The following is a 25,512-nucleotide window of genomic DNA, read 5'->3' on the forward strand; positions in this document are numbered from 1 at the left end:
CAGGTACCCGAGTTAAGGACATCATCATCTCTTGGGAACACACTTCAACCCACACCATCTTCTAAACTCCCTTGCAGTCACCACTGAGTCTCGGTTCCTGGCAGGAGGGTGTGGTGGGGTAGATCTCCTCTAGGATTCTTGCAGCCTAAGAAACCAAATTAAACCTCACCCTGTGAAAGTCACTTCATTCTCCTCCAGCCAGGCCGAGCCGCAGACAGGGCGTGCTAGGGCAGCGCGGGGCCGCGGGCTGCACACTCAGGCCTGTCAGCACAGGCCTCCCTCGTGGTCATGGAAACACAACTCATGCCCCTCTCAACAAATTCCAAGGGGCTGGAATTTCCAGGCAAGCCCCCACGGGACACTGTGTAACAGGCCGCACCTGTGCAGGTAGTTCTTGCCCACTTTGCACCCCGTCTCTCCTGAGTTTGATGGCGTACCCATATACAGCCATCCCAACCAAATGGAAAACTGCAAATTCCAGGAAGACCAGGCCATTGTTCCAAAACAGTTTAATTAAAAAAAGGTGAAGAATCTGAAAAAACGGGGAGGAAACCCAAAAGAGCATACCGTGTGAGTCTACTGCCTCAGTCACAAAGAAACACCATCATCAAAAAAGATATTTAAGTTTAATACAAATTTTATACAAAGAAAATGTGAAAAAAATACTTCCATATGCTAAAAGCAATTATGCTTCACAAATAAGGCCAGCTAGGCTATTTTTTTTTTTTTGACAACTGCAATTCACAAATGTTCTCTTTCCTGTTTTCTTCTAATATTCTCTTTTTATTTCTTCTCTAATATGGGTAACTAGCTGGAAACTGTACAATTCGCATCCTCTTATCGACAATGAAGAGAAAGTAAACGAGACTAAAATGTACAACAAAATGTACTGGAATGCTATCATACAATTAATTTTCTCATATACATACATCACCTTTTGCTTTGTTCAATGCTTTTTGTTTTACACAACATACAGAATGGTACTACAGCATACGTAGTGTATCAGGACAGCATGGCGTGGTCTTGCTTTCTCTCATACTGCCTTTGTTTCATGCTTACATAAAAACGTAAATTCCATCATATAAATAATGCATACATGCTTCATCCCCAACTCAGATGTCCTCTGTGCACACCTTGTCTTTGAGTCCTTGCTTCGGAGAGGCACGGTATCTCTTGCAAAGCGTGTGCAAATGTGTTTGAAAGAACCACAAAGCAAAGGACGGACCCCTCTTCGTTTCAGAGCATAGGACCCTAACACTTTGCTATTTCCTTCTCTTCTGCAATTGAGCTGAGTAGGGCCCATTTCTGTTTGTCTTCTGTAAACAAGGATATCATTTTCCCTTTTAGGAGTAGAGTCATCACTGAAATCACATAAACTAACTTCTCCATGGTCCTTCTGGTCCAGAGAGCTTGCATTTTATAATGTTAACAGTGTGGCATCTGAAAGGGGCCGATGGCTTGCTGTGATGTGCCCACGATAGCACAGTCTGTGCAGAAACTCCTGATCCCCATGCGCTGTGGACAGAAATGCAAATGGAAATGTCTTGCGTTCCCCGGGGTGTCAAGGCCCACTCCCTGGGTGGGACGGCCACCCCTGGCCCAGAGTTCTACTACCTGGTGACAGACGGAGTGACTGGCCATCCCTTCTCTAACATCAAAACATTCTCTTTGTTGTTGGTTTTCTTTTTTTTTTAAATTGTTTTTCTTTCTTTCTTTTTTAAATAAGTTAAAGTTAATACAAATATAAAAAGAGGAAGGTACTCTAGGTTCAATGACATCCAGAAATTGTACATTATTTACACCTAAAGCATAGGTTTCCTGTGGTAGAACAGTCCTTGGTCAAAGCTAATGCTGGACGTTGTGTAGTGTCGGCTGCTCTCTGCACCAGGAGCCAAGGCATAGTCTGAAGATCTGGAATTCTCGAGTCTGAAGGTGGTTGTTCTCTGTCTTCCGGGGCTCTCCTTTTCCGGCTCTGCTGTGGTGTCTGTCCCCTCCACCCCCGCCATGGGCTGGGTGGTGTGTGTTGATTTGTCCCTAGTCCCAGAAGGTGTCCAGCCGAGACTCTTTGGGGATGAGACTCTTGGCACTGGTACTGGCGTTGTGCTCGGAACGTGCCGAGCCCCGCTTTTCGTCACTGCTGCTCCAGCAACCGGATTTACTGCTCCGGGAGTGGTCTGGGGAGGAAACCCAACAGAAAGGGAGGGTTAGGATTCCTGCACACTCCACCTAAGCACAACTAACCCTCAGACTCCGTCTACGCCTCCTTTCCTGGAAGCCACCTGCCGCTCCCCACTTCGCACAACACTGATGGTTCAATACTAACTGCCACCGTTTTCCTCCCTACACTTGTGGTTTTGCAGAGTACAGAGGTAGGAACAATTTAACTTCTTCAGGATTTAACCATAGCTGGTTGGGAGAACAGCGGGATGGCATGCTCACAGCAAACAAGGGTTAGTGAGGAAGGGACTGAACTGCAGAGGAGCAAGGCGTGTCTCGTCTGGACTTTGAGCCGTGCATCCGTATTACATGACTGAATGACATCAAGTTGTGTCTCCCCACGCACTTCTGGGTTCAACCTCCACCACTGGAGAAAGGCACCAACATGTGGCATTCGATTCACTTATCTGATTCAATGGAGTTTCTTTTGTCAATTTATATTAGGCAACTTGGAAAAAATGGATTTAAGACCAAACCACCCTCATCAGCCCAAGAGAGAAGGTCATAAAGGAGAAGGACTGTAGACTGGGGTGGGGTCGTCCTCCTGGGAAAGAAGGTCCATTGACTCCTACTAAGGCAAACTTAAGTGTCCCTGAACGATGCAGAACCAGGGTAAGACCTAAGACGGCACCAACTACACACCGTATCACAACGAGCTGAACAGTGGCTGATAAGGAATAAGGAAGTTGAAGGAAGAGCCAGAATGGGCAAGTGTAAAGAGCCGCCGCAGACTCAGGGGAAGGCTGCCTTGGAGAGGGACCTGTGAGCAAAGCACTAAAATCCTATCATACCTCAGATGGTTCACCAAGTTCAGACGGGTTGGGACATTTTATTTTTTCAATTTCTTGAGGTGGGCTGATAATGTGAAAGAAGCTGTGGATCAAGCTTGGAGACAGAATTGGGGAGATTGAGGAAGGGAACACATGAAAAGCCTGGAGGGGACTGATTTTCTCATCACCCGGTAAAAAAGACACATGTGCGTTTAGTGGCAAGTTCTGTTTCTGGGAGATAAGGAGCAAAGAGAACAATAAAAACATCCAAAGTAATGTATTCACTCACTCAGGAGAGAACTCTTTCTCGTCTCTTGTATTATCCAAAGGGAACAGTATTCTGGTAGGCAGAGCTCGGGACAAGGCTGAGAATGTGCCTTCTTACCAATCCTGAATCGGATCCCCCCGCTCTTGGGAAGCCTATACCTTCAGTTCTTCTTGAAGGTCTTTGGGGAGTAGCACAGCTGGTCGTCACCACCCACAAGAAAACCCACAACTAGGTAGTCAAACCACATCAACTACCCCCCACCTAGGGGTACCAGAAGAAACAGGAGCACAGCTGAGCTCAGCACGTCCCCATCTCAGTCAGGCCAGCCCGCTGAGCCATCTGCAGCCCCTAACTCCTCCCAGGGACAGGAGGCAGAGCATGGGGTGACAGGGCCAGTCACTGCGGGCAGAACCAGGGTTCACCAAGGACCCTTCATGAAACAGCGAGGATGACCCCCCCTTCTACCCTTGTGAAGCGACACCATACACTCTCTTATTTCCTAGCAGTTTGCAACGGTGAAGAAGAAACACTACAAGGCAAAGCCAGACCCATCTCTCAAAGAACAGTAGAAGACACATCCTCAAACAAACACACGCTAACAAAAGAAGAGCCTCCTGCATGCCAGGAATAGTTCCTGGCAGCTTCCGTGGGGCAGGATCAAACGTACAGATCTGAGCTGGATAGTTGGGGTTCAGCGGGGATCAGTGGTGGCTGGGGCACAGGTGGGTTGCTTGTCATACCAGGTGCTAACTCAAGATGCTGCAAAGGTGTCTGAGCACTTAAATTCTGCACAACCTTAAGGGCTCACTGTTTTTCTTTCGTCGATAGGCTACTGTTACTAGAATTGGTTGGCTGCTGCATTTGTGTCGATGTTCTCCAACCTAATGCATTCACAGGCACTAGTGATTTTTTAAAAATACACATCAAACCATGAACGGGCTCACGGACCACGGCAAAGCACTGCAAGTAGAAAGTAAGGTGTACATTTTAGTTTCCTAGGCTGCTTAAAGCAGATACCATGCAATGTTTTTAGCTTAAACAATGAGAATTTATTAGCTTATAGTCTTCAGGCCAAGAAAATGTCCAAATCAAGGCATCACCAAAGCAATGCTTTCCTTCCAAAGACCAGCTGCCAGTGGTCACCAGCTCCTCTGGTACGTGGCAAGGCATATGGTGGCATCTGCTGGAATCTCCCTTCTCTTTTGGGTTTCGTTGCCTTCAGCTTCTTGCTTCCATGGCTTTCTGTCCCTCTCTCTCTGTATTCATTACGTTTATAAAAGACTCCAGTTAAGTTAAGAGGATTGGAATCCATTCAGATTGAGGTGGGTCACACCTTAACTGAAGCACTGTCATCAACAGGTCCTGTTTACAATGGGTCCACTCACAGGAACGAATTAACTTTAAGACATGTTTTTCTGGGGTATGCAAAATTTCAAACACCTCCGTATACAATGACATAAAAACAACTCAGCCTTTGCAAGCCACAAATGCTCAGAATCTTGAAAGCAAAATTCTCAGAACCATTAGCTCTGCCAAAAGCCTGATGCAGTCAGAGAAAAAGAAGAGAAGCTAGAGCCACGCTAAGGCTGAAGGCGCCACTCAAGTAATCCAGAGACTTTAGGGCCAATCCTAACTAACTTATTGCTAAGGGTGACGGCAGCATAGGGAGAAGGCAGAGAAGCTGCATGAGATGGCGAGTCAAGTGAGCTCAAGTCTTGTCTGCGATGGTAAGACATTAGCAAGTCCTATTCAAAGTTAGAGAGTCAAAAAACAGTGACATGGCTAGTCCGAGTGCGGTGAAAGTTACAACTAATTGATTATAGTCAGTTACAGATTCCTTTGTTCATTCTCCACTCCCACTGCTTCACTTGACTAGTCTTAAAAAACAGTGACATGAAACGAGTCTCTATAAATTATCTGATATGATGACGTCTGGCAGGAAAATAATCAAAGATATAGTAAAAGAACAGAAACTCCAGGGAAAAGTAAGATGTACAAGAATGTTAACGTTGACTACAGTACACTACTCGACGCTGCAACCCACAGTATGGTCATCATGATATAAACAAAGGTCACCATATTGCAACTTTGTAGACTCAGCCGACAGACAAAAAAGAGATGAATTGCAGTTAGAATGTACCCATTCTCAACCTTGATGATGGGAAAGCAGGAGCAGAGGTGACAGAAAACAGGTTACCAGATCTATGGCTGACTGATCTTTGATAAGATCCCCAGAGTCATGAACTGGGTCATAATGGTCTTTTCAACAAATGGGGCTGGGAGAGTTGGATATCCATATCCAAAAGAATGAAAGAGGACCCCTACCTCACACCCTACACAAAAATTAACTCAAAATGGACCAAAGATCTCAATATAAAAGAAACTACCATAAAACTCCAAGAAGATAATGTCGGAAAACATTTTCAAGACCTTGTATTAGGCGGCCACTTCCTAGACTTTACACCCAAAGCACAAGCAACAAAAGAAAAAATAGATTAATGGGAACTCCTCAAGCTTAGAAGTTTCTGTACCTCAAAGGAATTTGTCAAAAAGGTAAAGAGGCAGCCAACTCAATGGGAAAAAATTTTTGGAAAACATGTATCTGACAAAAGACTGATATCTTGCATATATAAAGAAAACCTACAACTCAATGACAATAGTACATACAACCCAATTATAAAATAGGCAAAAGATATGAAAAGACAGTTCTCTGAAGAGGAAATACAAATGGCCAAGAAACACACGAAAAAATGTTCAGCTTCACTAGCTATTAGAGAGATGCAAATTAAGACCACAATGAGATACCATCTCACACCAATTAGAATGGCTGCCATTAAACAAACAGGAAACTACAAATGCTGGAGGGGATGTGGAGAAATTGGAACTCTAATTCATTGTTGGTGGGACTGTATAATGGTTCAGCCACTCTGGAAGTCAGTCTGGCAGTTCCTTAGAAAACTAGATATAGAGTTACCCTTCGATCCAGCGATTGCACTTCTCGGTATATACCCGGAAGATAGGAATGGAAACAACCCAAATGTCCCTCAACAGATGAGTGGATAAATAAAATGTGGTATATACACACAATGGAATACTACACGGCAGTAAGAAGGAACGATCTCGTGAAACATATGACAACATGGATGAACCTTGAAGACATAATGCTGAGTGAAATAAGCCAGGCACAAAAAGACAAATATTATATGCTACCACTAATATGAACTTTGAAAAATGTAAAACAAACGGTTTATAATGTAGAATGTAGGGAAACTAGCAATAGAGAGCAATTAAGAATCGAAGAAGAACAGATAAGCTATCATGGGTAAATTTAACGTTCTGGGAATGCCCAGGAATGACTATGGTCTGTTAATTTCTGATGGGTATAGTAGGAACAAGTTCACAGAAATGTTGCTATATTAGGTAACTTTCTTGGGGTAGAGTATAGGAACATGTTGGAAGTAAAGTAGCTATCTTAGGTTAATTGTCTTTTTCTTACTCCCTTGTTATGGTCTCTTTGAAATGTTCTTCTATTGTATTTTTTTTTAATTATTTTTTTTATTTTTTTATTTTTCATACAATTGATTAAAAAAAAAAAAAAGTTTAAAAAAAACAAGGAAAAAAATATGTAGAGCCCCCTTGAGGAGCCTGTGGAGAATGCAGGGGTATTCGCCTACCCCACCTCCATGGTTGCTAACATGACCACAGACATACATAGGGGATGGGTGGTTTGATGGGTTGAGCCCTCTACCACAGGATTTACCCTTGGGAAGACTGTTGCTGCAAAGGAGAGGCTAGGCCTCCCTATAATTGTGCCTAAGAGCCTCCTCCCGAATGCCTCTTTGTTGCTCAGATGTGGCCCTCTCTCTCTACCTAAGCCAACTTGAAAGGTGAAATCACTGCCCTCCCCTCTACGTGGGATCAGACACTCAGGGGAGTGAATCTCCCTGGCAACATGGAATATGACTCCCGGGGAGGAATGTAGACCCGGCGTCGTGGGATGGAGAACATCTTCTTGACCAAAAGGGGGATGTGAAAGGAAATGAAATAAGCTTCAGTGGCAGAGAGATTCCAAAAGGAGCCGAGAGGTCACTCTGGTGGGCACTCTTACACACAATTTAGACAACCCTTTTTACGTTCTAAAGAATTGGGGTAGCTGGTGGTGGATACCTGAAACTATCAAACTACAACCCAGAACCCATGAATCTCGAAGACAGTTGTATAAAATGTAGCTTATGAGGGGTGACAGTGGGATTGGGAATGCCATAAGGACCAAACTCCACTTTGTCTAGTTTATGGATGGATGTGTAGAAAAGTAAGGGAAGCAAACAAACAGACAAAGGTACCCAGTGTTCTTTTTTACTTCAGTTGCTCTTTTTCACTCTAATTATTATTCTTGTTATTTTTGTGTGTGTGCTAATGAAGGTGTCAGGGATTGATTTAGGTGATGAATGTACAACTATGTAATGGTACTGTAAACAATCGAAAGTACAATTTGTTTTGTATGACTGCGTGGTATGTGAATATATCTCAATAAAATGATTATTAAAAAAAAAAAAAAAAAAAAAAAAAAAGAATTGGGGTAGCTGGTGGTGGATACCTGAAACTATCACACTACAACCCAGAACCCATGAATCTTGAAGACAACTGTATAAAAATGTAGCTTATGAGGGGTGACAATGGGATTGGGAAAGCCATAAGGACCACACTCCCCTTTGTCTAGTCTATGGATGGATGAGTAGAAAAATAGGGGAAGGAAACAAACAAACAAACAGACAAAGGTACCCAGTGTTCTTTTTTACTTTAATTGCTCTTTTTCACTTTAATTATTATTCTTGTTATTTTTGTGTGTGTGGTAATGAAGGTGTCAGGAATTGATTTTGGTGATGAATGTACAACTATGTAATGGTACTGTGAACAATCGAATGTACGATTTGTTTTGTATGACTGCGTGGTATGTGAATATATCTCAAAAAAACGAAGATTAAAAAAAAAAAAAAAGACAACAGGTTGGTGCAGATACAGGAAGCTGTGAATGATTGGTGGAAGGTAAGGGAGAGCCTGGTGAGTGCTCCTCCAGGGAGGAAAAGGTGAAATCCTGTGTTTACATGGAAGGTAGGGAGAGGTGGATGTTTGAACCCGAGCAGAGAACTTTGGAAATCACCACTGTGGAGGGGTGAAACGAAGGCTAATGAGAGAAAAGTGGTCAGATGACCAGGCAATCAAGAACATTTGTTCTTGAGGTTAGTGATCAAAATTTGTGGCAAAAGGACAGATATTGTAAGATTTCACACATATAAAATAACTCAAATATGTGAATTCATACAGACAGAAAGTAGATCACAGGTTGTCAGGGGTCAATGCTTAACGGGTGCAGTTTCTGCTTGAGGTGATGGATAAGTTTGGTAACGGATGGTGGGGCTGGGTAGCACAACACTGTGAATATAATTAGTGCAACTGAATTGTATGCTTGAAAGTGGTTAAAATGGGAAATTTCTGTTATATATATTTTACCACAATTTAAAAAAACAACAACAACACTATTTTTTGGTAGAACAAGCTTGTCCTCTTTCTCCAGCTGAGCCCTGCTGCTTGGGTGCAGTTAAGTAAAAAATGGGTAACTGGGGTTCCTCCAAGGTGGGACTTTGCCTAATGGGCATGTTGGGAAAACAGGAAGGTATGGAAGACTGGGTTATATCAGCAAGGGTATTCCTGGAATGATGAGCCATAGAAATTACCCTGGGTAAGGAGAGAGGAAGAAGTGAAGAAGGGAGAGAGCTGCATTTGGAAAGGGGACAAAAGTACCATCCGTACCCTTTCTCCAGAGAACAGCAACTTAGTTGAGCCATTATTCAACCATTTTTGACTTACAAAAATGGCAATTTCAGATGAGTCAACCTAAGGATGCCTGGCGCAGAGATCACGAGTGTGGGCCTAGAGTTGGAGAGCCCTGGACTTAAGTCCTGGGTGCGATAATTACTCACTGAGGAACGTGGCATGCAAGTCAACTTCTCTGGGCCTCAACTTCTTCATCCATCTAATGGAAGTAACTTCCCTCATAGGTGTTGGGAATAAACATGATTAGGTGTGTAAGTGCTTCACGCCCTTCTGAAGCTACGTGAAAACAGGAGCTTGCCTTGTTCACACCTAAATCCCCAGCCCTCAAGCAGTGTCTGGCCCCAGGGACACTCAACCAACACTCGACCAACACTGCGCACCTCCACCAGCTGTGAGGAGCCCAGCAAGTGCATCTTCCAAGAACCTAGAACAGAATTCACACTCGTTCCTTCCTCCTCCCGCCCTCCCACCAGCCACCAGACTCCTCCTCAATTTCGTCAGCATCATTCTCTCCCGTGCACGTGTCCCGAGTCACACCAGGTCACAGCGACCAGAGTTTCTCGGCTCCTCTCTTCTCCTTGAATCTTCCCTTCTACTTCCTAGGACAACAGTGTGGTTGAGGTCAGAGTCAGCAAACTGCCCAACAACCTTTTTTTCCCCCCCAAATAAAAAATCACCTTCACTTGTTTCCAGTTGGTCTATGGCTCTCACAGGCTACAACGGCAGAGCTGAGTGTCTGCAACAGAGACCGTACAGCCCGCAGGGCTGAAAATATTCACCATCTGGCCCTCCCTGGAAAAAGTCTGCTGCCCCTGCTCTAGGTGATGGCTCATTCACCTCGGAAATGGACAATGACGCATCTTCCATCTGCCTTCCTGTACGCAATCCCCCTTATCCCAAGAGTCTGCAACCACAGCAGCATCAGTGTCTCCAAATCTCTCACTGATTGCAACACTTTGCTGTTGCACATCAAAGCACCCCCTTCTTGGAGTCAGCACAGACAGTGTGAGAAACCTGCACGTTTCAGATGAGTCAACCTAAGGATATCTGCACGTTTCTCACACTGTCTGTGCAATATCTTGACACATCCACAATCTTTCTACATAGGACTAAGCTCATGTTTTTATTTTAAACTCATTATTAAGCCTAAATTCCAAAGGAAGACACTTTACATCACTACCAAAAGGCAGAGAGTCAGTAATACTTGCCATAAATAGAAGGCAGCTCTAGAAATAGACAAAATGAAAACCAAATGGTTGTTTTAAATTCTAGCTGGGCACCATGTCCACTGTAGTCTGAAGAGTGCTTTTGTTAAAAAAAGAAACTGCAAAACACCACAGCTGTGTTAAAGACACATCAGCACCAAACTGAGTTTTTTCCTCAGAGATTTAACTCAGAGGATTGAAATCCTGGGCTGTGAACAGGGACTTCCTTTCTCAGTACGTAGTTCAATCGTATCTCCCTGAAGTCAGCTCCCGCCACTCCCAGGCACCCCTGCCCACCTGAATCCCAGCCATCCCTCCAAGGCCTCACCCCCTCCAGAAGCCCTCCCCAGCCACCCTATCAAAGGAGACCTCTTCTTCCTCAATATGTAGAAATGGAATTAAGTTTCTAGTATTCAGGTGAAGAGAACTACCCAGCAGAGAGAAAGATCCTGGAGCTGAGATGCCAGGCGAGAATCTTGGATTAAAGCAGAAATTTTCTCGATGGGGAAGGCACCATCTCTGAACCCTTCTGGAATGAACCAAAACTGGATCAGGGAAGTGCAGGAAGAAGACACTTTGGGCTAGAAAAGGAAAAGAGCTCAAACCCCACAGAAGAGAAAAACCAGATTTCCATCTAAGGAAATCCCCCAAAACACCCTACCAGGTTATTCCCTGAGAGAGCAGAAGTTTTTACAGAAACAGAATCCACCTAAAATTTTTATTTGTTTTTCTAAAACCTCAAACACCCTCAGATACAAACACAGGTGTCTGGACCTCAAGAATTATAGTCTTGTCTGCGGTAGTTACTTTCCTGAAGGCAGGAGGACTGCCTGGCCCCACTGGGCATCTTCTGCCCCACCTAGGTCAGCAACAGAATCCTTTACCCAAAGGAAATTTTATGTGGAACCCTCCAAGATAAAACAATAACGGTGAATACTGATCCGTTTGGAGGGGTGTCTGGAAGCTGACTTGCCCAGCCACCCCTCACCCCCCTCACCAACCCACCCAAGGCACCACTGAGGATCCCTGAGGCTCACAGTGGTTAGAAACCCACTGCCATAAACCCTTAAAGTTCTCCCCAACAGCTTGTTTTCCTGTCTGTCCATGTGACATGTGCAAGCATCCTCCAGCCACCAGGGGACAACATACCAGATCCTTGGTTGGAGCCTAAGAGAATGGAGGAGGGTGTCTCCCTGGAACCAGAAAGGTCGAGGGTCTGGAAATGCAAACAGAGAGAAAGAGATGGACTCAAGGCACCAGGGCCAGGGGAGCCCCCAGGAGTCCAGGGACATGGGGAGGGGATGGCGTGCCCACCGCTGCCGCTGGGCATCTCGGTGCCTGGTGAGCATGGTCCGGCAAAGGAGGCCCACACCTTCTGTTCCATCTCATCCAGATGGAATGGGCTGAACCCAGCTCTGGGGTGGCCCCTTACTCAACTCTGCAGCCACAGCTTCTGGGACAGTCACTGTTTCCTAAACTTCACTCACGGACCTACCACCCCCTATATTTTCACTGTATCCAAAGAGGAAGTACATGACTTTAAAATCGTATCAATTCACTTTTATTTCACATAGACTTCTCCCTCAGCAATTACATCAGTGAAATCAAGGGTTTCAAGAGGCTAGTGATTTTTTTTCCTGATACACACTGAAATAAATACATGATGATGAAACATGTAAACGGTTATCAGCGTGTAAATAATTTTTGGAAGCAGTGTTATATATACCACACACTGAAAAACTCGGAGGTGCAACTTTACATTGTTTTACCTTTGCTGTCCAATATGGAAGCCACCAGCTACATGTAGCTATTTGAATTAATTAAAATTAAAGAAAATTCAAAATTCAGTGCCTCAGTCACAACAGCCACATTCCAATTGCTCAAGAGCCACTGATGGCTGGTGGCTGCTATTTTGGATAGCGCAGAGATAAACCATTTCCATCATTACAGATAGTTCTGTTGGACAACAGTGTTCTAAACTGAGGGTCCCCAGGGAGGGTGCTGGGGGGGCAGCTGCCAAGGCACGGCTGCCCATTGGAAATCCTAGTGTACTGGTGAGAAGACGGTGAGGAAGGTTCTACGGTTCCCACTTGTGCCTGACTGAAGACAGCCCTCCTCTACCATGGGACTTTCAGGGGTGGCACGTGCAGGGAAGGGCCTGAGACAGCCTGGCACAGAGGGCTGGTGTCACTGGCCAAGGGCAGCAGTTACTCACTGAGCCACTGTCCCGGCTCTTCTCAGCTGACGTCTCCTTCTCTTTCGAGGCGTTGGCCGTTTCTGGAGGGGCTGACTGCGTGCTGGAGGAGCTAGCCTGGGACGACTTGTTTAGTGTTTCTGCGTTCACCTCGGCATCTGCTTCTTGCTGTGGGGCGGTAGCTGGGGAAAGCAAGCCACGTGTAAGCCAAGCCTGATGGTCCTGGGGCCTGCACAGAGGTGCGCTCTGCACCCTGTGGCACCCAGGGGTCAGAATCCACGCTGACCCTTCCAGGCTCTGTACTGCTGCTCAGCCCCACCCAGGGCGTGAGTGCAGGCCCAAGCAGCCAGATCTCCGGAGTTTTCCAGAAGCTGGAATTCTAGTCTTGATGTGAAAATATGCCAGTTTTTAATAGTTGGCAAATTGGGTTTTATTAAATCCCTCCGTGGCCAAAGCATGTTAGAACAAATGAAGCTCATCAGTGAAAGCCAGCCTGGGACCACTGATGTAAAATTCCTCAATTTCACAGCTTCTCGTTTTAGACCTCTTTTGGAGCCATGGACTTGCTTCCTTCCAGGGCAGGGTGGGAAAATCCATGTGAAAAACAACATGGTGTCAGAAACACCAAGCAGCTGGGGATGGAGCAAACCAGAACAAACTGAAAAATGGAGCATCTAAGGGGGATTTGAGAAAGACAAAAGAAAGGAATGCCAAGGGACATTTTGACCATCATGTAGTATCAGCCAAAGGGTCATCACACACGTAATAGAACTGGGAAAACACAAGGGAAATTTATCACAACTGCAGGAAGCAATTTAAAATCACATTATATAAAGACGACTCCCTAAAGAAGGGTAAAGAACACGGCAATGGATGCTTAAATATTGGTTTAAAAAAATAATAACAACAACACAATAATAGATCCATCTAGGGCAGGGGTCGGCAAAGGACCAACATCTGTTTGTAAATAACGTGTTACTGGAGCACAGCCATGCCCACCACTGACGTATCACCCAGGGCTGAGTCCGAACTACAAGAGGAGAGTTAGTAACTGCAAACCAGACCACTGACAGAGAGCGCAGGGCCCACAGAGCCTGAAATATTTTCTCTCCAGCCCTTTACAGAAAAAGTTTGTCTAGAGCTGTGTTTCTCAAACTTGAGTCATTCGAACCTCACTTTCACAAACCGTGCCAATCCACACGTGTGCTACCTATGGCAGTATTTGTGTAAAAACTTTTATTTAAATAAGCTATTCAAAATGGAAATTTCTCAACACAGAAATAAAAGCTAACTGTAAAAATAAAAAGGGAAATTTTAATAAATTCTAACTCATTAGCACTTCCTGCTGGAGGCTCCAGGCCTAAAGCTGCTGGCTCTTTGTTAAAAAGGGAAATAAATATTACAGTGGAGTCAATTAGTTGCAAACCACCACTTTCACATTTAACATAGCAATTGGGAATCCATAATATTTAAAGCCGAGGATCCAGTACTACTGAAAAAGTAGTGCTCTCCACCTCAGCGCAATTGACATTTGGGGCTGGCTAATCCTTTGGGGGGCTGTCCCGTGTACAGCAGGGTCTTAGCAGCATCCCTGGCCCCTTACACTGGAAGCCAACAGCACGGTTCTGACAATTACACGTCTGCAGGCACTGCCAATGTCCAGGAGGCAAAACTGTCCCTAGATGAGAACCTCTGGCTAAAAGCAACTCAAATGAAACATAAGATCGCTGGAAATGTCATTTCATGGCCCACACTTCGGCAAACAATGCAAAGAGGATCAGAGGTTCAAAGTGCCTGTGTCTCTAGTCTTTTCGCTAGGGTTGGCTCGCTGCTCTCTTGCCCGATGAGATGCTGTCATTTAAGACTTAGAGTGAGGAGGAGCTGGGCAAGCCACCCTTGCAGGGCCAGTGCCCTCTGCAGCCCCCGAGGTCAAGGGGAGAGCCGAGGGCTGCCCCGCAAGGTGCTACCTGACTGGGTGCAGGACTTCATGTGCTCGGGCCAGTGGGCCTGCTGGCAGGGGTAGTCGCAGTAGCTGGTGTTCCAACAGCAGTAGAAGATGGCTTCCTTCTTGCAGTTGGCGCACCACTGCTTCTTCTTGGTCTCGTCTACTGCCTGCTGCTTCTCCAGCTCCAGCTGCTTCTTCACCTCGGCAATGAGCCGGTCCCGCTCCTGCTCCAGGCTCTGCCGCATCTCCGCCATGGTCAGCTCTGACGGAGGAGGGGAAGAGGACACTGGCTCTAACACCTGCCTCCCCAACAACCCCTGGGACAGTTGGCGGGTGTATTCAAATCATATCAGAAAGAATGCACAGGATATGGAATCAGACAGACACGGGTGCAAATCTAGGCTCAGAGATGCTCCAGCTATGCAACCCTGAGTGGGGGGATGGGACAGCTTCCCCAGAACCTCAGCATCTTCATCTGTAAAATGGGCACTAGTATCACCGACTGAGCTGCTGCTGATGGTATATATGGAAATAACAGGAACTGCACATGATCCCCACCCCAAAACCAAACTGTGGGAGTTCCTCACATAAACGCTGGAAACAATTTTGTTAAAGAAACAATTTTTGCATTTCACTTTGAGTATTATCATTAACGTAAGCCTTTTTTTTCCTATCAATTAAATACTTATACAGCACCTACTACATGCCAGTGCCATTCTAAGCACCTTATAAATATTAACTCACTCAATCCCTTTAATAATCCTATGAGGTAAGCACTACTATCCCCCTTTCCCAGATGAGGAAACTGAGGCACACGGGTAGTAAGGTGAGAGCTTGCACTAGAACCCAGACACACTTTCCTGTATGGTGATGAATCAAGTCTTCTCGACAGAACCACCACCAAATGACTCAGTCCAATGAGGGCTCTCTAACTTTACTTGGGACAGTAAGTCTATTTCCAATTCACTTGAGAGCAAATTCACTCATTTGAATGAATGAACCCTTTAGCCAAGATGTGCACACTGAAATAAAAGAAAAATAAATGGCACCTCAATCCCTTAAAATCCCTTCCCTAGAACAAAACAAAACAAAGAACAGTAAAGAAAATTAACCCTTTGTTAAGAAAACAAAGAACACCTGTGGCCAAATGGAACCTTTTAGTTACTCACTATCGCCTTTAAATTGAAGCCTTAGCCCCACGTGTGTTTGTTTTAATATGCAGCCAAAATTTTAAAATGGAGAGACTCTGCATAAAAATAGATTCCCTGGCTTTTCTAGAAAAAACAAGAAGCAGTGCCCCCCAAACAACCTTCCTGCCTGGCAATAAGCGTTAGGCCCTGCTCCCAGTCTGCTCCTTAAGGGTCCGAATTTGCAAGCTGTGACTTAAGCACACGTCCCAGGTGAGCAGGTGGGTTCCGGCAGCCTCCAGAGCCTGACTTCACGCCGATACTGCATGAGGGTCTCAAATAAATGGATTCTACCACTGGAGGAAAAGCTTTTTAAAAAATCTCTACAGGATGGTAGGCCAAAACATTAACCAGTCGGTCTAACCTGGGACCCACAAAGAGACCGAAGAACTTTCTCCACAGTGCAGGAGATACAGGAGGCCCTCAAGGATTTGGAAAAATGCCACACGTTCAGTGGCTAAGAGGAAAAGTCTGCTGCCCGAGTGGCCGGGCTTGAGCCTGGCTGTGACCTTGAACAACTTCCTTAACATGTCTGTGCTTCAGTTTTCTTCACATGAAACTGGGGATTACCTTTATCATAAGGTTCCTGTAAGATTAAATTGATTAATCAATACCAGTACTTCCTGCAAACCCTCAGAGCTCAATAGCAAAGAGCTGCTGCTACTGCTGTTATTATTTTGCTGTTGATGTTGGTATCTTAAAGAGAGGAAGTGAGGACTCGATATCCACCAACATCTGCTCTTATACTGGTCTCTCCAAGTTACACTGTCCAGAATTCAGGGCTCTCCCCATGAGCTGTATAAACCACGAGCCCCGTTTTGACTCAATTCACATCTGGGGCCTGACTCCAAGTTGCTGAAGTCAGAACACAGCTCCTTGCCCAGGAACAAGCCCCTCGTTCAGGAACACAGCCGCCCGCCAAGCCTTACCCAGGTTGTGTTTCATTTCGGAGAGCTCTTGCTGGTGTAGCCACTGAAGCTTCTCGATCTCGATTCTCAGCCTGCGGATCTGTAACGAGGGAGAGCAGGACTCTGAGAAAGGGGCCTGGTGCTCAGACACTTGGCCCTCCCTGGCTGTGCGGTGACTAACGCAGGCTGCCGATCTGTGCTGGTCTCTGTGCCCTATGGTCAAGAGAGGCAGCCACCCATGTGTCATCCAAATTCAGAAAACCAAATAAATACACGAGGTTCATCTTCTCCAAGAAGTACCAGCACCAGGAAAAGCCACATAAAAATGAAAACAAGAACCATGTTTTCATAATGTATAATAGGTTTGATTGTAAGACAAACAGAGGTTTAATTTTATCTGTGAATTAACATTTAGGAAGGGTAATCCCTTACCTGATTATTACCAGCCTACCATCCCTGAAACCAAAGGGTATTTTGGCGGGCAGGGTAAATTTAAGGCCAAATTCATTTGGGGTGGGAGGTAAGATAAACTCAACCTGAATGGATGTGAACCTATTTATAATGTTTATCCTGGGAGTTGTCCATGAGGGGTGATCCCGCTTCTGCACCCAGGTGGGGGATACTGGCAATGTCTGGAGATATTTTTGGAAGTGACAACTGGGGAGATACAACTGGCATCCAGTGGGTAGAGGCCAGGGATGCTGCTAAACATCCTAACATGCACCAGATGGGTCCTCAGAGCAACGAATGATTTGGCCCCAAAATGTCCATAGTGCCAGGGTTGGGAACCCCTGATTTATCCCACCTAATGAGAATAATCCTATATCCCACTGCAGAAAACCATCTCTAACTGTGGTGGGCAGAGAATTAACTTCTCTAAAATATAAAAAATTCTGACAAACCTCTGGGACTCAAAGTTTCAGGCGAGGCATTAGGAACCTGACTTCCAAACTCATGCCGGTTCTTAAAATGAACAAAAAGGAAATGAAGTACCGTAGACGGTGGAGGTGGTGGAGAGATTTTTTCAGAAAACAAGATATTGCACTTCCTGTTTGCTGTCCCTGGCATAATCATAAAGTAGATCATATTGGCAAGAAGATTCAATGGGATTCATCGGTTTCCCTAAACCTTGATATTCACACTGTTCTCTGTCAAGGAGTCTATCAGCTCAATTCCCTGAAGAATTTCTCTTCTCTGGTGGGTCTAACCCAGCCAGGACCCCTTGGTCAATGGCTTTGCACAAGATTCCCAGTCTCCAACCCCACCCTCAATGGCCCCAGGAAGTCCTGCCATTTGCCATCTGACCGCCTGGCCGGCCCAGGACTGTCCACACAGACGACCAGCAGGCAAGCTGCCTCCGCCTTCGGAGTGAATTAGCCCAAGAGGGAAGTTCAGTGAGGTAAAATATTTATAAGTGGGTCAGGTCATTAGTGGACATTTTAATATTTAAACCTCTTTCTTCCCTTGACAATCACATAATTGTGGAGACTCAGGACACCAATTTCCAACAATGAGAATCCCTTATATTAAAAAAAGCCTGAACTTGGGGTCAAGATTAAGGAACCATTTTTACACAAACAGGAAGAATTACTTTTGAGTTTTACCAGTGGGTTCACCCAGGGTTTTGGCTCTTCGGTTAGAACTGAATTTATCACATAAAGAACACTGCGTCCCCAGAGCCCCCGCCGACTGGGCCAAAGGAATCGCCACCAGCAACTACGATGAGGAGAGCAAGTTTGGGGGCTGAGCCAGGGCCTTGGAGGGATTTCCAGAGCAGATTCTTCACAGCGCCACATAGCAGCCCACAAAACGCTCTCAGCAAAATAAGGAATTAACACGTGAACGCTGACCTCGGCTATTGTGCTTCCAGTAGTGTTTTTAGAGAGATCGTTATATATTTCTGTCATCGTTCCTTTAATTGCATCCATCATCTGAAAGACAGAAGAAGAAAACAGTTCAGGTGATCACTCCCTGAGGCTCTTCTACATGTTGGGCACCCAGAAGTCTCTGAATAAAACAAGGTTTTCTCTGCTGGAGTAACTGTGCCCCCCAGGGGATACTTGGCATTTTCTGGGAACAGTCTGGACTGACATGGTTTGGAGGTACCAGGGACAGGGGATGCGGCCAAACATCCTACAAGGCACACGACAGACGCCACACGGAATCATCTGGACCAAAGTGTTCCCGGTGCTGAAGTTAAACTCTTGCACAAAGGAAGGTGGGAATCACCAGCAAATGCCCTGCCCCAGAGTCGGGGAGCAGTGTATCAGCCAGTTTCTACTGCCACAGGCTCAAACCTGAGAGGATGGATTTGACCCCCAGATCTGCTTTGTTTAGCAAGCACAATGGGTTCAAAAGAGGGATGGTTTTGTTTTCCTGGTGTTTTTAGGGTTTTTTGGGTTTTTTTTTAATTCTTTCTGTTTAAAAACAAAACCATTTTATTCAGATATAATTCAGATACCACAAAATTTACCCATTTAAAGTGAAAATCTTAGTGGTTTAAATTTAGTATAGTCACAGAACTGTGCAGTGATCACCATAATCAATTTCAGAACACTCCCATTGCCCCCACAAGAAGTTCTCCTCCCCCTAATCTGACACTTCTCAGTCACCACATACCTCAATCCTAGCCAGTCACTACCCTACTTTCTGTCTCGATAGATTTGCTTGCTCTGGACATTCCATATAAATGGAATCATGAATAGGTGGCCTTTTCTGACTGGCTTCTTTGACTTGGCATAATGTTTTTTCAAGGTTCATCAATGGTGCAGTATATACCAGTACTTCATTTCTATTGCCAAAAATTCTATTATTACTTTATCAAAATTCTCATATAATAATATTCTACTATGTTATCTGAATGTCGTTGGTGGGGGCAGTTCCCTTCCCATTATCCTTTTCTTTAACTAAATGGCCCCTGACAACATGATTGTTTGTGGAATCAGCTCAGGTCCATGCAGCAGGCACCCAGGTATTCACGGACCAAATGTGTGATGTGTCTGTTGGATGGACTTCTCTCCCATCTCCCATTTGGAGGCTGACCCCTCCCTGTCTCAGGAGAAAGGGGAGGGCACAGGCTGACCACTGCTGAGTCTCTAATTCGGTAAGAAGGCGGGACAAAGCATGCCCTCTTCTCTGACACCTGGGATTTGTCCCTTCCATTGCCTCTTACCATCTGAACTCTCTCTGAGCTTCCGTTTCCCCATTTAGAAAATGAGGATATAACAGTGTTTCCTGCACAGGGTGTGTGCAAGGATAACCATGCAAAGACTTTGGTTCAGTACCTTTTACAGAGCAGGTATTCATAAAGAAATACCTGTCGTTCTTATTTTTACAAAAGAAAACATTCACGTGAATATATAATTGCCTAACTGCAGCCACCACCTCCCAAAGTAGTGACCCCAAATTCACCCCAAAATGACAGTAAAATGAGTAAAATATCCAGTGACATGCCCCCTCCAGCGTGCTGTAGCACCACACGGGGAGGGTGCCAGCAAAAACAAGCTGTGCTCTATGCAGCTTTGCGGTCAATCGCTCTTCGAGGGCCTCATCCTGCTGCACCACGTCAATATAAAAAATTAGAACTATTCCACTTTATAAGAAAACTTCAGAAAGCCTATGAAATTCAATACATCACTAATGCAATGGTTACATTCCACTTTACAGAAATCACGAATTTGTCGATTGACTTTTACTCTCACTTCCAAATATAGCAAAGAACTCAACGTGAATAAAGAGGCTCCTTCTGCCAAAACACACAAAGCTGAGTCTTTAACTCCAGGTCACCTCAGAGACTTCAGGAAAAGCTCCAAAAAACGTTACCGTGCTCATTTCCTTAACTCTGAAGAAAGTGTCTATCAAAAAGATCTTTCCTCAATATACACATCCAAGATGTTCAACAAACAGGACAAAACTCAAACAGGACCCATACTATGGCAAGTTTTAATTGAACTGTCAAATGCCAAAGATCGAGAGAATACTGAAGGCCACAAGAGAGGAACAATGTGTCAAATACAAGGGATCCTCACCGAGATTAAGTGCCAACTTCTCATCAGAAACATGCAGGTGAGAAGGCAGTGAGGGGGTGACATATTTCAAGTGCTGAAAGCAAAAAAAATTGCCAACCAAGAATTCTATGTCTGGCAAAACTGTCTTACAAAAATGAGGGAGGGATTAAGACATTCCCAGATAAACAAAAGTTGAAAGCTGAGGAACTCCATCACCATTAAACCGGCCCTTGAGATGCTGCTCAAGGGAGTTCTGCAGGCTGAAAGAAAAGGACACCAGACAACTGACTGAATCCACATGAAAAAATAAAGATCTCTGGTAAAAGATAATGACACAGATAAATATAAATACCAGTGCTATTTTATTTTTGGTTTATAACTCTACTTTTTTCTACTTACACAGGATTGAAAAGGCAAATACATAAAATCTAATGATAAAGCAAGGGTTTTGGTTTCATAATGCATAAATATATAATATGCGACAAGAACTACATCGAGCTGGGGAGTAGAGGGGCAAAGGAACATAGAATGTGTACGCTATTGAAGTTGAACTGGTATCAAAGCAAATGAGATTGATACAGATTTAGGATGTTAAATTTAAGCCTCATACTAACCACAAAGTATCACAGAAATGCAAACTCATAAGGACAGAAAATAGACTACAGGTTACCAGAAGTGGGGGACAGGGGCAGTGGAAGTTCATGCAAATGAGTTTAGGGGTTTCTGTTTGAGGTAAAGGGATAGTTCTAGTAATGGATGGAGGGGATGTGCTTTAGCATCATTCAAGTGACTGATCCCACTGAATGGCACACTTGGGAGGGGTTGGGATGGGAAGGATTTATGTTGTATATGTTTCCACAACTAGGAAAAAAAACATAATGACAATTAAATGCAATACATGATACTGGATGGGATCTTAGAGAAGAAAGGCTCAAAAGGACATTATTGGAATATAAGAAAAAATTAGACTATAGAATGTGAGCTTCTTATCAATGTTAAATTTCTTGAACTTGATAACTGCACTTAAGGTGGTTACAACAGTGCGTATCCTTGTCCGTAGGAAATGTGCATGAAAGTATTATGTGTTCAAGGTGAAATGTGCAACCCGCACTCAAATATTCAGAAGATAAGACAGATACAGAGATGTTGGCAAAATGTTAAAATTGGTGGATCAGGATATACAGGGAATTGGGAGCATGTTCTCTGTATGGGGCTTGTATTATCTTGCTACTGCTCCGTAAGTCTGAAAACCTTTCAAAATAAAAAGGTTTTATTTTTTTTAATTTTTTAAAAATTCTTTTTATTTCAGAATTGCCTTTACGTACAGAGATCATTTTTAAAAAGCACATATACTGGAGATTTTCCAAGAAACAGGAGCAGGAAATAAAACTTGAGGGCAACTGGGAGAACTGAAATTATCCCAGAAATTCTGAGGATCATGCTTCTTTAAATGTCCTTGATAACCTCTTCAAGTCCTTCCTCTGTAAACAGAATTGATGGATTGGGATTTACAGGGAATCAGAAATATGTTCTCTATATGGGGTTTGTCTTATTTTTCCAACTGCCTTGTAAATTGAAAAACCTTTCCAAATAAAAAGACTTTGGAAACAAGAAAAAACAAAGCAAAAGAAAAGATCTTTCCTCAATTTTACTGTGAGCATAAAAAGGGTGGCAGACAAACATTGGGACTGGCGGTTTGATGTGCTGAGCCCTCGAGCATGGGACTTGCCCTTATGAAGCTCATTACCACAAAGGAGAGTCTAAAGTTGTATGTAATGGTGCCTAAGAGTCTCCCCGAGTACCTCTTTGTTGCTCAGATGTGGCCCTCTCTCTCTCTAACTGAGCCATCTCGACAGGAGAACTCGCTGCCCTCCCCACTACATGGGACCCGACTCCCAGGGATGTAAATCTCCCTGGCAACGCAGAGTATGACTCCCGGGGATGAATGTGGACCCGGCATCGTGGGACTGAGAGTATCTTCTTGACCAAAAGGGGGATGCAAAATGAGACGAAATAGTTTCAGTGGCTGAGAGATTCCAAATGGAGTCGAGAGGTCACTCTGGTGGACATTCTTATGCACTATATAGATAACACCTCTTAGGCTTTAATGTATTGGAATAGCTAGAAATAAATACCTGAAACTACCAAACTCCAACCCAGCAGTCTGGACTCCTGAAGACAATTATATAATAATGTAGATTACAAGGGGTGACAGTGTGATTGTGAAGACCTTGTGGATCACACCCCCTTTATCTAGTGTATGGATGAGTGGAGGAATGGGGATAAAAACTAAAGGACAAATGGGGTGGGATGGGGGATGATTTGGGAGTTCTTTTTTCACTTTTATTTTTTATTCTTGTTCTGGTTCTTTCTGATGTAAGGAAAACGTTCAGAAATAGATTGTGGTGATGAACACATAACTATGTTATCATACTGTGGACAATGGATTGTATATCATGGATGATTGTATGGTGTGTGAATGTATTTCAATAATACTGAATTTAATTAAAAAAAAATAAAAATAAAAATAAAAATAAAAAAGGGTGGCAGAGGGTAACGGGATAAAAATGGCTGCAGGAGCTGAGTCAAGTGGCTCAGTGTAAGCTACCATCCAATTGCACTCAGGTTTCCCACCTGTAAATGAACATCTGAGACCAGATTCGTGGACGGTGGTACAACAGACATGCAGGTAGAAATATAAGTCTTTCTACCAGGCACCTCCTTAAGTCAGTAATGAAAAGATGACACCCCCCCCCCCTTCTCAGGTCTCTCTTAATCCTATAGACACATTAGGAAGTCTAGTTAGTGCTACTGTGTCTTCCACACCTTCAGGCCAATCCCCCTTTGTAACAAAAGGACACTGGGCCTTAGGCCATGAGCCTCAGCAAGAACTGTATCTGCTGAGGTGACGATTCAACTTAACTATATTTAAGTACCTTGACTGGATTTAAGTAAAAACATTACATCAATACTAGTTCAGGCAGCCAACATGGAAGACAAAAATCTTGGGGGCGGCAACAAATGACTGATGCTTGAACACTTCACTCTCTCCAACTCAGGGGTCCTGACAACGCAGGCACTTTCTTCAAAGCGGAGACAGAAAGATAAGGTAAACAAAGGCATCCCCAAGACAGAGGCTCTGGTCACCTCTTTATCCACACTGTACTTGTTTCCAGAGCCACCACAACAAATCAGCACAAACCAGGTGGCTTGAAACAACAGCCATTTATTCTCACAGCTCTGGAGGCCCCAAGTCCAAAATCGAGATGCCAGCAGGCTGCTCTCCCTCCAGGGGCCCTCGGGGAGCTCCCGCCCTGCCTGGTCAGCTTCTGGCGGCTGCAGGTGTCTCCTGGCTTGTGGCAGCACAGCCCCGACGTCCGTCCCCACCTTCACGTGGTCTTCCCCTGCCTGTGTCCTCTCTTCTGCTAAGGACACTGGTCACTGGATTTAGGGCCCCCCCCTAATTCAGGATGATCTCATCTCAAGACCTTTACCTTAATTATGTCTCTGAAGACTCTGTCTAAATAAAGTCACATTCTCAGGTCCCAGGTAGACACATCTTTTGAGGGCCAATGCATTCACTTAGTATTAAGTGGGGTTGCTTGAGAAAGCCACATGTAAGAAGATTCAGCTCGTGGGCACTGAACCTCTGCGGACGACAGGCTTGGTCTGAATTCACAAACCAGCACAAAGCCAGGAGCCACGTGAAACCATCCTGTGCCAGGATTTCCCTGCTCTGTTACCGTCTGCCAAACTTGCTCCTTCCTCTGGCCTTGGCACTTGCGGTTCCCTCTGCCAAGAATCTGGCTCCCCACCATCTCAGCACTCACAGTTTGGGAGCACAATCTCCAGAGCCTGCCTGCCACCATTCCAATCCCAGCTCTGCCACTTACTGGCTGTGTGACTCCCAACAAGTTACTTAAACCCTCTGTGCCTCAAAATTCTCATCTGTAAAATGGGGGTGGATAACAGTGCCTACGCTCATCGACTTGTCACGAAGACTGTTTAACACACAAAATGTGCTTATACCAGTGTTTGGCCCAGAGTAGATGTTATGCAAACATAAGCTGTTACTGTTACCCCCTCACCTACTAAGGCAGGGAGACTCTCAGACAGCTCCCTAGGACCCCAATCCTCTAGCAGTCACGCCTCATGGGATCCCCTCCCCTTGGGCGCAGGCTGGCCTGTCAACTTGCCTCTAACCACTGGAATACGGCAAAGGTAATGGGAAGTCACTTCTGTAATTAGGGTACGTCAGACTGTAACGTCCATCTTCCTGGCGGACTCCCTCCGTGTCTGGCTTTGATGAAGCCAGCTGCCGTGTTAGGAAGGCCCATGTGACAAGCATCCCAGGGCAGCCTCCAGCCAACAGGCAGTGAGGAGTGAGACCCTCAGAATCCTGCCAACACCCACTGGGTGAGCTCCGAAGTGGATCCGTCCCCAAGCGAGCCTGCGAGACCCCAGCCCCAGCGCCAACAACTCGACTGCAGCTTCAAGACATACCATGAAGTGGCCCCAGCTAGCCAAGCCCGGGCTCCTGACCCACAGAAATGGAGCTCACAGGTGTGTGGGCTGCTTTAAGCCACGAAGATTTGAGGTTATTTGCTATGCAGCAATAGAAAACACACCTGGATAGCAGGAAGAAAAAGACAAATGACCAGCAGGAGCTATTTTGTAAAAGTAACATACATACTTCTCTCCCCAAGATTCTAGCTTTAACTCAAGACAGTAAAATAGCCCCTAACAGTGAGATGTTAGGAACCCTAAAAATGATTCTCAACTATTTTCACCCATCCTCTATGAACTCTCTATAACTAGTAGTTAACTAGTTAGTAACTAATTAGTAACTTAATTGAGTAAATTATCATCTCAGTAATTTACTAATTGCTCTTAGTAACTCATTACTCATTAGTTATTGTTAATAGTTAAAATAAATAATAAGCCCAAGTAGAGAATCTAAGCAGCATGTCTTCATT

General features: G+C 44.7%; 1 protein-coding gene across 17 annotated transcripts in view; it reads right to left on the reverse strand.

Moving 5' to 3' along the window:
* Positions 1–492: 492 nt before the first annotated feature.
* Positions 493–25,512, reverse strand: part of ZMYND8 (zinc finger MYND-type containing 8) — a 130,796-nt gene continuing 105,776 nt past the window's right edge. For 13 of the 17 annotated variants that reach the window (XM_037812382.1, XM_037812385.1, XM_037812374.1 and 10 more), the window contains 6 exons: positions 18,380–18,460; positions 16,551–16,629; positions 14,457–14,696; positions 12,511–12,671; positions 11,445–11,511; positions 495–2,174 (listed from right to left, as the gene is read on the reverse strand). In XM_037812382.1, the coding sequence (XP_037668310.1) occupies positions 2,035–2,174; positions 11,445–11,511; positions 12,511–12,671; positions 14,457–14,696; positions 16,551–16,629; positions 18,380–18,460 (768 nt within the window). In that variant the 3' untranslated portion in view covers positions 495–2,034. Of the gene's footprint in view, positions 2,175–11,444; positions 11,512–12,510; positions 12,672–14,456; positions 14,697–16,550; positions 16,630–18,379; positions 18,461–25,512 lie in introns of all 17 variants that reach the window. The other 4 variants (XM_037812389.1, XM_037812380.1, XM_037812378.1 and 1 more) reach the window with 1 other exon arrangement.

This window comes from Choloepus didactylus, chromosome 19 (genome assembly GCF_015220235.1).
Source record: "Choloepus didactylus isolate mChoDid1 chromosome 19, mChoDid1.pri, whole genome shotgun sequence".
Taxonomy (NCBI): Eukaryota; Metazoa; Chordata; class Mammalia; order Pilosa; family Megalonychidae; genus Choloepus; species Choloepus didactylus.